Source organism: Callithrix jacchus, chromosome 15 (genome assembly GCF_049354715.1).
Source record: "Callithrix jacchus isolate 240 chromosome 15, calJac240_pri, whole genome shotgun sequence".
In the NCBI taxonomy this organism is placed as follows: domain Eukaryota; kingdom Metazoa; phylum Chordata; class Mammalia; order Primates; family Cebidae; genus Callithrix; species Callithrix jacchus.
In genome coordinates this window covers 89,546,919-89,561,710 of record NC_133516.1, presented here as the reverse complement: position 1 = coordinate 89,561,710, position 14,792 = coordinate 89,546,919, and the positions used below count along the sequence as shown (strand labels likewise).

General features: G+C 39.4%; 1 protein-coding gene across 1 annotated transcript; it reads right to left on the bottom strand.

Moving 5' to 3' along the window:
* Positions 1-7,550: 7,550 nt before the first annotated feature.
* Positions 7,551-9,275, bottom strand: LOC144579632 (claudin domain-containing protein 1-like; the record flags this gene model as incomplete). The annotated part of the gene is made up of 2 exons (XM_078352413.1): positions 7,551-8,958; positions 9,131-9,275. Coding segments are annotated over 2 exons (366 nt in total), but the record flags the coding sequence as incomplete, so codon positions are not given.
* Between the last annotated feature and the right edge of the window lie 5,517 nt (positions 9,276-14,792).

The following is a 14,792-nucleotide window of genomic DNA, read 5'->3' as shown; positions in this document are numbered from 1 at the left end:
GAGATTTGTTAAAGTATTCACATTCCTCTCCATTCATCTGTTAAACTTGTAATTAACAATGCTCTGATTTCATTGTAGAATTTACTTCATAGTTTAAAAACAGATGAGGATACATTCATGTCATCAAACTTCTCCAACAGTGATCAGCTTTGAACTATCTTTTAACCAAGTCAACAAAAACTGCAAACATTTTCTAGTATAAGCACTTTATATGAAGTGAACTAAAATCACAAAAGCCTATGTGATTGGGTAAAATTGTGGATGTGATATCGCAATTGACAAACCACCAAACTCTCATCTTCTTCCGGTTCCAGGGCAAGAGGTGGGAGATGTGTAAATCTCAAAATTACCTTGAAAGACTTATTCCATAGCCTATTCTCTCCAAAGTGTTGAATTTGAGCGCTTGTCTATCAATTCTAATTCTTCTCTAGTTAATCTAGTTTCATGTATATATCTTACATTGTAGCTTTCTAATAATTTCAAGGATTATAACTCAGAAGCCACTCTCATTTATTGAGGAACTATTCTTGGCAAGGCAATGTGGGAGATGTCGGAGGGACACAATGATTAAATAGGCAATAAGTTCTAGTAGGAAGGATGATAATGCACAACAATCACTGTTACACAAAATCGAAAGTGGCAAAAGCGGCAAGAAGGGGGCTACTCAGAATGCTACAGGGAATCAGAAGGGCAAGACATTTGACATGGGTCCTCAGTTATTTCATTTGGTAAATAAGTGATCATGATTTTTGAAACTGGAAGTGTGGTGAAGTGGTATGGATCAAGATTTGAGTTATGTGGAGAATAGCATTCCATAAACAAGGCACTATGAGATGAATCACGGATATAAGAAAGTCCAGATTGGGTCTACAATGACTGTGACCAAAGTACAAGGAGAGGAAAAGGAGAAAATTATTCAAAGACAGAGCTATACAGTGTTACAGCTTAGATGTTAGACAAAATGGAGACTTTATTTCGTAAGCAGCAGAGAGTCATTGAAGGTTTTGGGGTAAAAGGTTGATGCGATCATATCTATGCTTTGCCACATTAGGCTGGCAAGATGTGCACAACGGGTTTCAGGTGAGCTAGCTATTGGCGAGGAGACCGGCAGAGAGACTACCATCATCATCCGGGCGGAAACCTAAACTGAGGTGACCAGACAGGAGAGTTTCAGTGACATAGGCATTACTGGAATAGAATCAAAAACCTTGATAACTAATTGAATCTAGAGGGCCAGGGAACAGGAGGAGTCCAAGATGATGTCAGCATTAAAAGTCTAGTTGATGAGAAAACATGTTAAACAGATGAGAATTGGTGCAGTTTTGAGAAGAAAGATGAGTGTAAATTTAAACATAGTACATTTTAGGAATCATGAATATGTTCAATGGGGCTGTCTCGAAGGCACTTAGGAATATGCACTTGGAATTTAGGAGAGAAGGCAGGACTGGGGATTTGAAATCGTCTGAAGATTAATAACGGTTAGCATGTATTGAAAGCTTAAAATGTACCAGACTCCATGCTAGGCACTTCATATAGATTACCTTATAAACCTCACAGTGAACATGAAAAATGGGCATTATTATCCTACTGAGACCCAAAGAATGACAGAACTTGCCCAAATTTTCTCAACCAGTCAAAAGAATTGGGATAGCAAACAGATCTGTTTAAACTCAGAGTAGTTCTATGGATGTTAAAGTCATGAATTAATTAGAGTAGCCCTACTTGTTCACCTAAAGTAGCATCTAGCGCATAGGAAGGAGTCTGCGCCTAATCTTCTATGAGGAAGAGGGAGAGGCCACAGCACTCTCCACTCAAAGGCTCAAGGCCTTTCCCTCTCTTTCCCTCTCCCAGACACCATATTTCAAATGCTTGGGGGTTGGGGAGTTTCAGTGGAGGGGCAAGGCCTGGGGTGAATAGTTAGGATGATAAATTGAGTACTTGCTGCCTCTAAGTTAGTCCTGGAGGGCTGTATTAGAGTTTTCTAAAGGGATGAAACTCACAGGATGGATGTATATATAAAGGGAAGTTGGGGAAGGAGTATTGACTCATGTGATCACCAGGTGAGGTCCCACAATAAGCCATCTGCAAGCTGATGAGCAAGGATGGCAGTCCAAGTCCCGAAACCTCAGAAGTAGGGAAGCCAAAAGTGCAGCCTTCAGTTGGTGGTCAGAGGTTCATGAGTCCCAAAGCTGGAGAACTTGGAGTCCAATGTTTGAGGGCAGGAAGCACCCAACACAGGACAAAGATGGAGGCCAGAAGACTCAGTCTAGTCTTTCCACGTTCTTCCACCTGCTTTTTATTCTGGCCATGCTGGCAGCTGATTAGATGGTGCCCACCCAGACTGAGGGTGGGTCTGCCTTTCCCAGTCCACTGACTGACTGACTCAAATGTCATCTCCTTTGGTGACACCCTCACAGACACACCCAGGAACAATACTTTGCACCCTCCAATCCAATCAAGTTCACAATATTAACCAGAAGGGTGTTTTAGCTTCAAGTGTTTGAATTCTCTTTAGAATTTTTTAGATAATGTCTTATCTTTCATATCTTTGAATCCTCCTTTGAGTCCATGGTAACAAGTGCTACTTGGCATCTCGTTAAGTGCTCATGAATAATACCCACCGAGTCAGCAGTAGAACCATGGTGTGGGTCCCTGAAATCTACTTCCACCCTCAGAACTTGAAAACAACTGTCCAAATCTAATTGGATTGCATGTGGTAGAGACTGATTTCAGGAGCCTGCAAACAAAGCACAGGAATCCAAGTTCTTCCAGTTCCCTCAATGGACCTGAGTCCAATTTTAAATAACATAGAGATAGTGCTATGGTTTGAAAGTTTGCCCTTTCCAAAACACATGTCAAAATTTAATTGCCATTTTAACAGTGTTAGGATGTGGAGTCTTTGAGAGGTGATTAGGCCACGAGGGTTCCACCCTCATGGATTGATTAATACAGTCTGGCACTCTCTTTGCCCTTCTATTCTTCTGCCATGTGAATAACAGCTTTCCTCCCCTCTGAAGCATGCAGCACACCAAGTGTTGTCTTGGAATCAGAATTGCCAAATCTGCATGTACCTTGGACTTTCCAACCTCCAGAACCATAAAAAATAAATTTCTATTCTTTATAAATTACCCACTATCAAGTATTCTGTTACAGAATCAAAAATGGACTAACAGAACGGTTTTTGATACATTTATCTTGATTTACAACTGATCTAGCACAATCATTAAAAGACCAGAAGTTCCACAGCAGTGCCGTCCTACTTGAGAAAAAGAATTAAAATATGAGTTTTAAAAGCAAAAATTCTTCCACTCTGAGATGCTTGTATGGCCAAAAATACAACAATAATGAAGCTCTTTCTGTTTTGAAACAAACCTGAACTGGAAACAGAAGACTCTTCCCCAATAACGTAGCACCAGCCTCACTTCTAATCCCCACTGGAGTGTAGCGTTGTGGTAAGTCCCAACAGCCAGAGGCCTGCATGCCCTAGAGCTTCACCACACAGATCAGGCAAAGGCTGCCTCCTTCCCATAAACTGCATTAATCGCCAAATAATACCAAACACTTTTTGAGCTCTTACGTTTCAGGAGGTGTGCTAACCACTTACACATATACCTTCTTATGTAACCATCACAAAAACCTACTGAGGCGGGTAATATCCCATTTTATAGATAATGCTGTTATATGTTCATCCTCAGAATGTCTAGCTTGGGTAGAAGTTAATCACCCATGCATGCCTCTTTCCTTCCTAGTTTTAACCAACTGTATGAACACAATGAACTGATAACCAGACAGGGATCAAAATATTCACTTTCTTTATAGAGGCCTAATCACCTCAAATTACAGGGTCCCTGAAAGTACTGGATTAGAGAAAATAGTTTGGAAATGAAGCCAAAACAAACAAGGCTTCCTATTACATCCTACCAAATCTGAACCTGTGAACCAGCAGTGCACTGGTTCAGCGTGGCAGACTCTTCATACACACCTCCAAGCCTCAGAGGTGTGATGGATTGGGAGCTGTCACAAAGAGCCAGTCAACAGAAGAGAGCGTGGAAAGCACAGAAGAGAAATGGCTTTTAGAAGGCACACTACAGACCCTGAGCCAGGTCTGATTACTCCACAGCCCACTATCTCTTTCACAATCTGCCTAGGAGAGAAAGAATCCTGTTTCTGGCTTTTAAACATGGCTTTCACATATAGCTGCCCACTGGAATCACTTGGAAAGATTTTAAAAACTGCAGTGACCTGACCACAGCCCAGGCCTAAATCAGATTCTCTGGAATGAAAGCATTTTTTTTTAGTTCTCCAGGAAATTCCAATGTGCAGCTTTGGCTAAGAGCCACCACTTGATAGGCTTGGCAACCCCAATCCCTCATAATGCAACCAGTCACAACTAGCAGTTTCTGAGTGACTACTTTATGCTAAGCAATTTACATAATCCTCATCACAACTCTGAGACATATGATAATCACAGCATTTCACAGATGGGAAAAGGGGTGTATGGAAAGGCTAAGAGACAAGAGGTAGACCTGGGATTACAAAGTTAGTATTCTGTCTCCCAAGCTAAATATTTAACCACCATATACTATGCTGCTCCTTGTGGATGCCCTGATTCCAGCAATCTCTCCAACCCTGATAATATATTCTTCTTTTATATAGAGAAGCAAATAAGGCTCAGAGATACTACAAGAGTTGACTCCAATATTCCCTTCTAAAAGAGCATAAACTCATTCCGTGGACATTAAGCAGGTAGAAAAAAGAATTCCGACAACTAACTTTTGTAGAGACTTGGAAAAATGTGTGGCAGGCTGTTAAAAGATCAATAGAGATGCTTAGAATTATAAAGCAGTTGAAGGCGCATGGCATAATTTTTATAGAATCAACTTTGCAGTTCTGAACAGCCATACTTGATATCTTAAGAAAACTGGACAGCACAGTCCATGAAGGTAAGGCTAAGGACTGTGAAGGAAGGTGTCATGGGAAATTATAGGAGCAAGAGAACCAAAGATGCTTGTGAGCATACCATGACAATACAAGCTAAGGGGCAAAAAGATGAACAAGAGGCTGGAAGACTGGGAGAGGCTGACAGGCTGCAGGACAGATAAGGCAAAGTTCACATCCTGAGACAGTAACACTGGACATCATTTAGTAACTCAGATATTTTAAAAGGTGTAGCAACAGAAAGAAAATTCTCTCATTTCACATTTCTAAAACTTTGCAAATACGCAGTCATATAAATGGATCTTGCTTTTATAAAAGTTTACTGAAAGTATGTAATTGTTTATATGTCAAATAATGTCTATTTGCATACATGTAGTGCTAGTAATAGAAATTCTGGCACTGAAGAGAATGTAATGTCTCTATGGCAACTTCGTCTGTAAGGCAAATAATTATTCTGTTACTCTTTCACAATTGAGGACTTTCACATCATGAATCTGCAAGATGATGGCATATATCTGTAATTTGATCCCAGTCGAAAGTGTCTTATTATGATGTGAGTATAAAAACACCTGATGAGCAACAGAAATATAATTTAGACGTGTTTCCTTGTTTATTCCTCGCTTTTCAATGTATGAATCATTATTCCCTTTGAGAAGAGTGCTGAAAAGAGGACAAAAGACTCCACCCATCTACGCCAGGACATGGCTGCATGAAGCTTGTGAAATAACAATTTGCATCATCAGAGCTACACCCATTAACTGCTCTTTTAGCTGCTAATTTCAGAATGTTTTGCAATCAGGCAGGTGCAGTGGCTCATGCCTGAAATTCCCAGCACTTTGGGAGGCCAAGGTGGGTGGGTCACTTGAGGTCAGGAGTTCGAGACCAGCCTGGTCAACATGGTAAAATCCCATGTCTACTAAAAATACAAAAACTAGTTGGGCATGGTGGCGCACACCTGTAATCCCAGCTATTCCGTAGGCTCAGGTAGAATTGCTTGAAACCAGGAGGTGGAAGTTGCAATGAGCAGAGATTGGGCCACTGCACTCCAGCCTGGGTGACAGAGCGAGACTCCATTTCAAAAAAATAGAAAGAAAAGGAAAAGAAAGTTTTGCAATCAGCAAAATTAGGTTAACAGGTTGTTTTCATTTTTAGTAAAAGTTTATATGAAGGCTAAGTATTAAAATGACCTGATCAATGTATTTTACAGTCAATTGAACATGACAGGATCTATAGGTTTTAACGATGTTAGTCTGCAATTTGGCGATGTTTCTGGAATGGAGAAACAAACGAAATTATGTTTTGTGGTCATCTCATTCTTCTCAATCATATGACTAAATGAGTTCACCGAGGAGTGATTGTCAACCCTGTCCTCTCCCTTAATGAACACGTGCATATGTGCACACACACACACCCCACTACAGCAGGCGAAATTTTAACACATTGCCATTAGATTATGAATTTGAAACTCTAGCATAATATGATGCAGACAAAAGGCATACTTAGTGTTACCTGAATAAATTATTCTAGAATTCCTTTTTTTGTTGTACCAAATTCTGGTGTTTTTGGCTATACTTAATAAATTTTGAAATGAGTCTTTTGCTAAAAATCATAGAAGATATTTACCCACATCATTTAGTTAGGAGCTATAAAATTAAAAAGGTCTTTAAACACATTTCTTAAATTGCCATAAAATTCATTCTGAAAAATCTGAATATTAATTTTTTACTTTGGAGGTTGCTTTCAAAGATTAAATGAAAAGAGACTAATAGGATTTGCCTTGCCACGGATTTTATGTATTAGGTTGATGAAAAACGGTTGACTATATCAGCAGTTTCATATGGTTCAATCTGATTAGAATCTGTTTCCCATTAAATGAAACAATACAGCACTATATATTCCAAAGAAGAGTCTTTGCAGGAAAGATGACCTCAGCTACCCTGCAACACGCTAAATATGCCAAGCACAACACATACTCAGCAGCAGAGGTTACGGTGACAGCTTCCCATGTAACTCCGGGGTAGTAAGAGGCAGATACATCGTTTAAAATAACTGACCGATACAAAAATGTCATGCTCCCCAAAATTTCCATATCCCATTCCCAAAGGTGTTTTGTTTGTTCACTTAGCTTTTCTCTTTTCCACCTTCCACAGAAGGGGCTGAAGGGCAAGGAATCTTTAAGAATTAAGATTAGATAGAAGCCTGAGTTAACCAGCCATTTCATGGACAATAATTGGCTATAGAGCAATGCTGGCTTTGTTCTAAGTCAGAAGCTGACTTGACTGTTTAATATAGAACACAAACATCCACAGCCACTAAATGACTTTACAGAAAACTAGCCACATTAAGTGTGACATGTAGACATCACGAAACTACTTTTGAGTAACTGGTTTAAAATTCTGAAAAATAAAAGAAAGATTTTCTTATTTCTAACAGGGGCAAGGAGGTTTCATTTTCCATAAGGTAAAACAAGAGACCCAAACACAGGACATAAGGACAGCCCTGTACAGCAAGATTCACTTTCCACAGACAAGCACAGAGATTCCTCGCCACTTCTTTATCCTAAAGTGTTGAGATTCAAATCAGTTCAGACACTCTACATACAATTCATTGAGTCCTTTTCATTTTCTATTTTATTTTTTTAAAAAGACATTTAGGTTATGGTAAGAAATTATGAGGTTACTTTTTATTTTAAATCTGTCAATTGCTACAGTAGTGGAATAAATAAATAAGATTTTATAATGTTCAATGTTTATAGACATACTTATAAAAATGACTGAATTAGAAGACATTAAATAAAACTAATATACACCAGGAAGGGATTTAGGCAAGGAAAGGCACATCATATTACCACAAGAAATAAAGACCATAGTTGGCGGTTGATGGACAGCCAAACTTTAGATCTTGTGGTAGGTTTCCCAGCTCTGGAGGGTCATTATGGTGAACGGTTCTATATGGTACTGGGCTAGAGTAACTAAATAGCAGTTGGGGAATGTTACTTTGTAACTGTAATGTAATGTTAAAAGGTAAGCACGCTTTCAATAACTCTGGTACCTGAAGAGAAAAGGAAAAACGTCCCAAATGAGTCGGTCGTACTACAAATTTTATGGAGAGTTAAAAATAATAATCTTAATCCTTGTCTGGCTGAATTGGAATTCTTGCAGTTACAAAGTTAAAATTTCAAGTAAACATTGTATTTTTCACTTTTTGTAGACAGACACAGTGCAGATATAAACAGCTGCCATATCTCAACTCAGATGAAGCTATGTGCCAATGCTTAGGGACAATGACATTAGATAATTTCCCAATTTTATAGTGCTTACGTCTTTGAAAGTAGCACTAATACTGCTGGCTGACTGGCTATCTACAACAGCAAAGTGAACATGAAGTTTGGACAATGATGAGAGGATTCCCAGAGAAACAATTAGAGAGTTTTCAGTTGAACAGATACTTACTTTAGTTTTACTGAAAAGTCTAACAGACATTAGCAGAACTTGTTTGGGTCAAATTCCTCCGCCAATTCTCTTTCATAAATTTGTGTCAAGTCTCTATCCATTTCTTTCTGTCTAGACCTATATTAGTTTATTTGAAAGATGGCATCACTTCAAGTAAACCACATAAATTTGAGTGGTATTAAGTGTGTATTTAGTGCTGTATGCGTATAAATAAAATAGATTTTTATAGTAAAATGGTATATCCACAAATAAAATAAAAATTAGAAACAACTGAGAGAGAGGCGAGGAAAGTATCAGTATTATTTTAAAAAAATAAAATGGCAACTGTAAAGCAGGCAGTTTCTTGCTCATGCCACACGATATGCCTTCATTAAGGTGTACTCTTTCCGGTTGGTGTGAGCAGCCCAGATGAAGAGAGCAGAAGCCATGAACTGTAAGGGAGCTGAGACACAAGCCAGGCAGAAGGACCATCCAAATTCACCTGATACATTCTCAGGGAGCTCAAGTTTCTGGTGGAGTAGTTCGATTCCAGCAACGTAACAACTTACTGAGCCCAGTGTACACAGACCTTGAGGGAAAATTTAGGAAAAAAAAAAAAACATGGCTGGGTAAAAACACAGTAAAGAGCTTTTCAGGCAATGTGACAGGGCAGTTAATACGTGAACACTCAAGATTTATAACTCTTTGGTCCCTAAGGAGACAGGAAGAAGCTAAAAGGTAAGTATGATGGCAAAACCTACCTGCAAGGAGATGGAGAATGCCCGTGGCGATGGTGGGATATAAGCTTCGGCAAATGCAAGCGCAAAGTCCAATCAAAGCCCCGAAGCACATCAAACCTAAACTCACAAAAGGCAGAAGGAACTGGCAACGCCACAGATCTGATTTTTAAAAAGAGACCATAGAAATGTGACCATGATTGCAGACCATTTTCCCACAATGGCAATTTCTTTTGTATTCTAATCAGCTCTTTTCTCAAAAAGTGAGAACCATTTTTACATTGAGGCCTCCTTTCTAAAGTGCATTATTCAAAAAGATGCTAACCTCATCCCGATAAAAGTGAAAGGACACTAACAGGTAGCGATTACAGAGGGTTCATTTCATACCATGCAATATCTGTCTACACATTTGCTGTGTTAATCCTCCCAACAACCATAAAAAGTAGGTACAGTCAGCCCTCCAAATCTGCAAGTTTTGCATCCACATATTCAACCAACCAACGGTTAAAAATATTCAGAAAAAAATAATAAAAAATATTACAAATTTTAAAATATATAAAAACTATTTACATAGCATTTATATTGTGTTGGGTATTATAAGTAATCTAAAGATGATTTAAAGTATACAGGAGGAGGCCAGGTGCAGTGGCTCATGCCTGTAATCCCAGCACTTTGGGAGGTTGAAGCGGGAGGATCATGAGGTCAGGAGTTCAAGACCAGCCTGGCCAACATGGTGAAACCTCATCACTACTGAATATATAAAAATTAGCCAGACATAGTGTGCATGCCTGTAATCCCAGGTACTCAGGAGCCTGAAGCAGGAGAATTGTTTGAACCTGGGAGGTGGAGGATCGTGGCACTATACTCCAGCCTGGGTGACAAAGCAAGACTCCAGCTAAAAGGAAAAAAAAAAAAAAAGTATAAATAATCTGTACAAAGTAACACAGTAAGTGGTAGAGCCAGGATTTGACACAAAAATCACTCTGACTCTACCTACCAACAATATCTAAGTCTTTATAGGACGTAAAGGTAGTAACAAGTAAATTAATGGTAATTATAAATGACCTGTCTTAGAGGGCTGTTGAAAGAATTACATAAAGCACAAAGCAGAGAATCTGGAATATACAAATACTCAATAAAAGGTAGTTTTAATTATCGTAAATCCTTCACCAACATGGGAAGAAAACCTGATGACCTGATAAAATATGTGATTCCATTTTTAGATGATATTCATTATTACAAATGTATTCATATCCATCTTGACCAAATTTACCTTTTGGTGCTGGTTTCGCTTTCTGTATCTTAAGTGTTTTTCTAACTTACTTCCCTTAAAACTCTCCTAATAATAAACTGCTTGCTACATATTCTTTTTATAAAACCAAATGCCTACATCTTATTCAACCTTTTCTCTTACAACATGCTCATTCTTCTGGGCAAGGGACGTCCCTATAGCTCTGAAAACTGAGGCTCAAATCTGACGACAGTATTTCATGGGCTTCCTGACCGTCAACGAATAGACTGTTTACAATAAATACTTTCATCTTTTTTGTCATCCACGCTTTTGCTACCACCAGCTAAGACTGGATAAACACTTTGGGCAAGCCTGACAACTCACTGACTCATTTAGAGCTTGTAGTCAAATTTTTTCACAGCTATCTGAACTCAAGCAGTGGAAAGTGTTTAATTCAACTATAGGAATTTATAAGTTATCCCAACCAAATTTCCTATTAAATAGGCCCATTAATAATATTTTTTGAAGATCTAGATCCCATCATCCAATGAAGTAGTTGTCCCTGTCAACTTCAAATCATTTGAAATTTGGTAAGCATATATCTACCTTCTAAAATATGTGATCAACAGAACAGAGTTCATTGGATACTGTTAGAGATCTTATTTGAAAGTTGGCACAATCTACTAACTCATCTTGTTCCAAGAACAGAGTCCGAAAAAAGACAAATAAAATTATCACTGCTCTCCCAACTGAGCCTCAGGGAGGCTGAGGCAGGAAGATTTTTTAAGCCCAGGTGTTTAAGGCTGCAGTGACCTATAATTATACCACTTTGTTCTAGAACCTGGGTGACAGAGCAAGACACAGTCTTGAAAGAAAGGAAGAAATGTAAGAATGGAGGAGTAAGGGGAGGAAGGAAGGGAGGGAAGGAAGGAAGGAAGGAAGGAAGAAAGAAAGGAAGGGAGGAAGGAAGGGAGGGAGGGAGAAAGGAAGGGAGGGAGGGAGGGAGAAAGGAAGGGAGGGAGGGAGGGAGGGAAGAGAGAAGGAATGGAGGGAGGGAGAAAAGAAGGGAGGGAAGAAAAGGAGAGAGAGTAAATAAGAAAGAAGGAAATGAAGGAATGCAGAGATAGAGAAGTACATAATCAGTAGTCAAAAGGCACACCATATATCTGGAAAAACTAATACAGAATGACTGACCTAGAGCCAACCCTGTCTAAGCTACTGAACCTCAATGATAAAAAAACTACTCCACTGGCCTGTCGGCAGGAAAATATAACACACATGTGAGAAGAACCTCCAGCCAGCCTCAGACCTTCTCATAGCTCCAGCCAGAACCAGATGACAATAGTCAGAAATTAAAGAACTAAAGAAAAATGAATCAAGAATATTCTCTCAAGAGAGATGTCATCCAAGTATACAAGCATTAAACAGAAACTATCAAACCAATTTCAAAAATACAGCAGCTGTGGGTGAAGACAGAAACTGCAGATTAAAAAGAATCATGACACATTTATCTTTTTCATAATTTTAATGACTGTTGAATAAAAAGGTATCACTTGCACACAGGCATTTATCGGAAGTTCAGAAATTCTCCCACCTTACTTTAGTTCCTTCAGCTTCTGTTGTATCAGGCAAATGAAACATATACATTTAAACTAAACACAAAATATGTAGTTATTTTTTATCAATTTATCTATTCATCTAACTACCTCTTTGTACAAAAAGAATTTTGAATTAATTATCACCTTTTTTTGTGAGATACCCTCACTCTGTTACCCAGGCTGGAGTGGAATGGTACAATCTCGGCTCACTGCAATCTCTGCCTCCCGGGCTCAAGTGGTTTTTGTCCCTCAGCCTCTCGAGTAGTTGGGGTTACAGGCGCCCACCACGACGCCTGGATAATTTTGGAAATTTTAGTAGAGAGAGTGTTTCACCATGTTGGCCAGGCTGGTCTCCAACTCCAGACTTCAAGGGATCCACCCACCTCGGCCTCCCAAACTGCTGAGATTGCAGGTATGAGATATAGCACCCAGCCATATCACCTAATGTTGAGTTATTTTTCGGTACTTGAAAATTTCATTATTTGTTATCTCTCTCTCTCTCTCGTCTCACTCTCTCTGCCAGGCTGAAGTCTCAGACTCCTGGGTTCTAGTGATCCACTGCCTCAGCCTCCTGAGTAGCTGGGACTGCAGGTGCTCATTACCATAACTGGTTTATAATTTTTTATAGAGACGGGATCTTGCTATGTTGCTCATACTTGTCTTGAACTCCTGAGTTCAAGTGATCTGACCACCTCAGCCTCCCAAATTGTTGGAATTACAGGCATGAGCCACCATGCCCAGCCTCTTTGTACTTTTCTATAGGACTTAGATTTCTTTATAATAATTACAAATAATTTTTTAAAAGATATCATTATTCTAAACTTTTCAAAATTAAGCAGTAATTAAGAATGAGCTACAGAAAGTAGTATTTATTCAGCACCTATTATATACTAGCTATTTTGCATATAGTGGACCACCTAATTGACATATCAAGGCAGGAATTATAATCTTTATTTTCTGGGAGAGAAAATTGACACAATTATTTCTTAACTCTAGAGTTACACAGTTACACAGCTGCTGCCAAAAAAGTGCCCATCCCAAAAGCCTACACCTGGTTTTATCAAATTCAACCCCCTACTTCTACCTCCACATCTGTGTATAAGAATGTACGCGTGCGCGCGTGCGCGCACACACACACACACACACACACACACACACACTTCTGCAATATTTCATCTGCCTAGGCCAGGAAATTGTCATGACAAACCAAATGCAATAACTATTTCCTTACAAAAGCTGTTATTCAATATCTCTAAGATTTGGGAAATAGCTTCTGATTCCACACTGATGAGGGTCACAATGAGGTTTCAAGAGAAGTAATAATTACAAAGCATCCTAATGAATGCAAAAGGTTATGACGTTCAGATACATCCAGCCCTTTGAGATGCTCCACTGGAAGGTCGTTGAGCTGCAAAGTACTACTGACTCATGGTCATCTTGGTCCATGGTCATTAATAATGATACTTTGTACTTCTTTCATATTTGTGCTAAGGGTCGTTTCAAAAGCTGGAAGAAGCTTATCAATTTCTGGGTATGCAAATATCTCTTTCACAATGTTTATGGTGGGTGGGTGTGCATGCTATAAAAAGATATACACATAAATATTCACATATAAATATATACACACATATCTACATATACGTTTATAGTACACTAATTAAAAGGTAAATCCTTAATGATCCATAAAGAGAAAATGGCAGACCAGGTGTAGTGCCTCACACTTGTAATCGCAGCACAGCGGGAGGTTGAGCGGGGAGGATCACTTGAGCCCAAGAGTTTGAAACTGGATGAGACCCTGTCTCTATACAAATATAAAAATTAGATGGGCATGGCAGCTCTCCCATCTACTCAGAAGGCCAAGGTGGGAGGATCACTTAAGCCAAGAAGGCAGGAGTTGCAGTGAGCCGAGATCACACCACTGCACTTCAGGCTGAATGACAAAGCAGTAACTTGTCTCAAAAAAGAAAGAAAAAATCGATATCCCAGAAAACTTAAAAAAAAAAAAAAAAATATATATATATATATATTCAAAAATGTATATAACCATAGTATATTAATCAAAAAGTAAATTCTTAGTAGTACATGGCAAGCAAAGGACAGGCCATGGATGATGGTTCGTGTTTGTAATCTCAGCACTTTGAGAGGCCCAGGACAGAGGATTATTTTTGTCCAAGAGTTTAAGACCAGCCTACCTGAAAAACATGGTTAAACCCCATCTATATTAATAATACAAAAATTAGCTGGTCTTGGTGGCACTCACCTACAATCCCAGCTACTCAGGAGGCTGAAGTAGGAGAATCACTTGAACCCAGGAGGCCAAGGTTGCAGTGAGCTGAGATCCTGCCACTTCACTCTAGACTGGGCAATTGAGTGAGACTCCATTTCAAAAAAAATAAAAAAAAAAATAAAAAAAAAAAAAAAGACCACTCTAAGCAACAGAGTGAAAACCAACCTCTCAAACCAAACCAGAAATTAGTCAGAAATGGCAACATCTGCCTGTAGGCCCCGCTACCGAAGATGATGACTGGGGAAAATCCGTGGAGGCCAAAAGGCCAAGGCTGCAGTGGAACCATGATCACATGATGACACCCAAGCCTGGGTGACAGACCAAGAGGATAAAAAAAAAGTTAACAGGAAAAAATATTTAAAAAGAAGACCTGAAATGAGCACCAGGCTTGGTCTGATGAGGCCACGGGGAGGCTGGGGGAGGGCCTGAGGATAAAGGCTGCCACAAAGGCAGGAGCTAAGCCTGAGCAGTGGCCACGGTGATGCCAGGAGCTGGGCCTGGAGGGTCCACTGAAAGGTGGAGGCTGGGCCCGGAGGGGCCTGGCACAGGCAGGAGCCAGGCCCGGGGAGG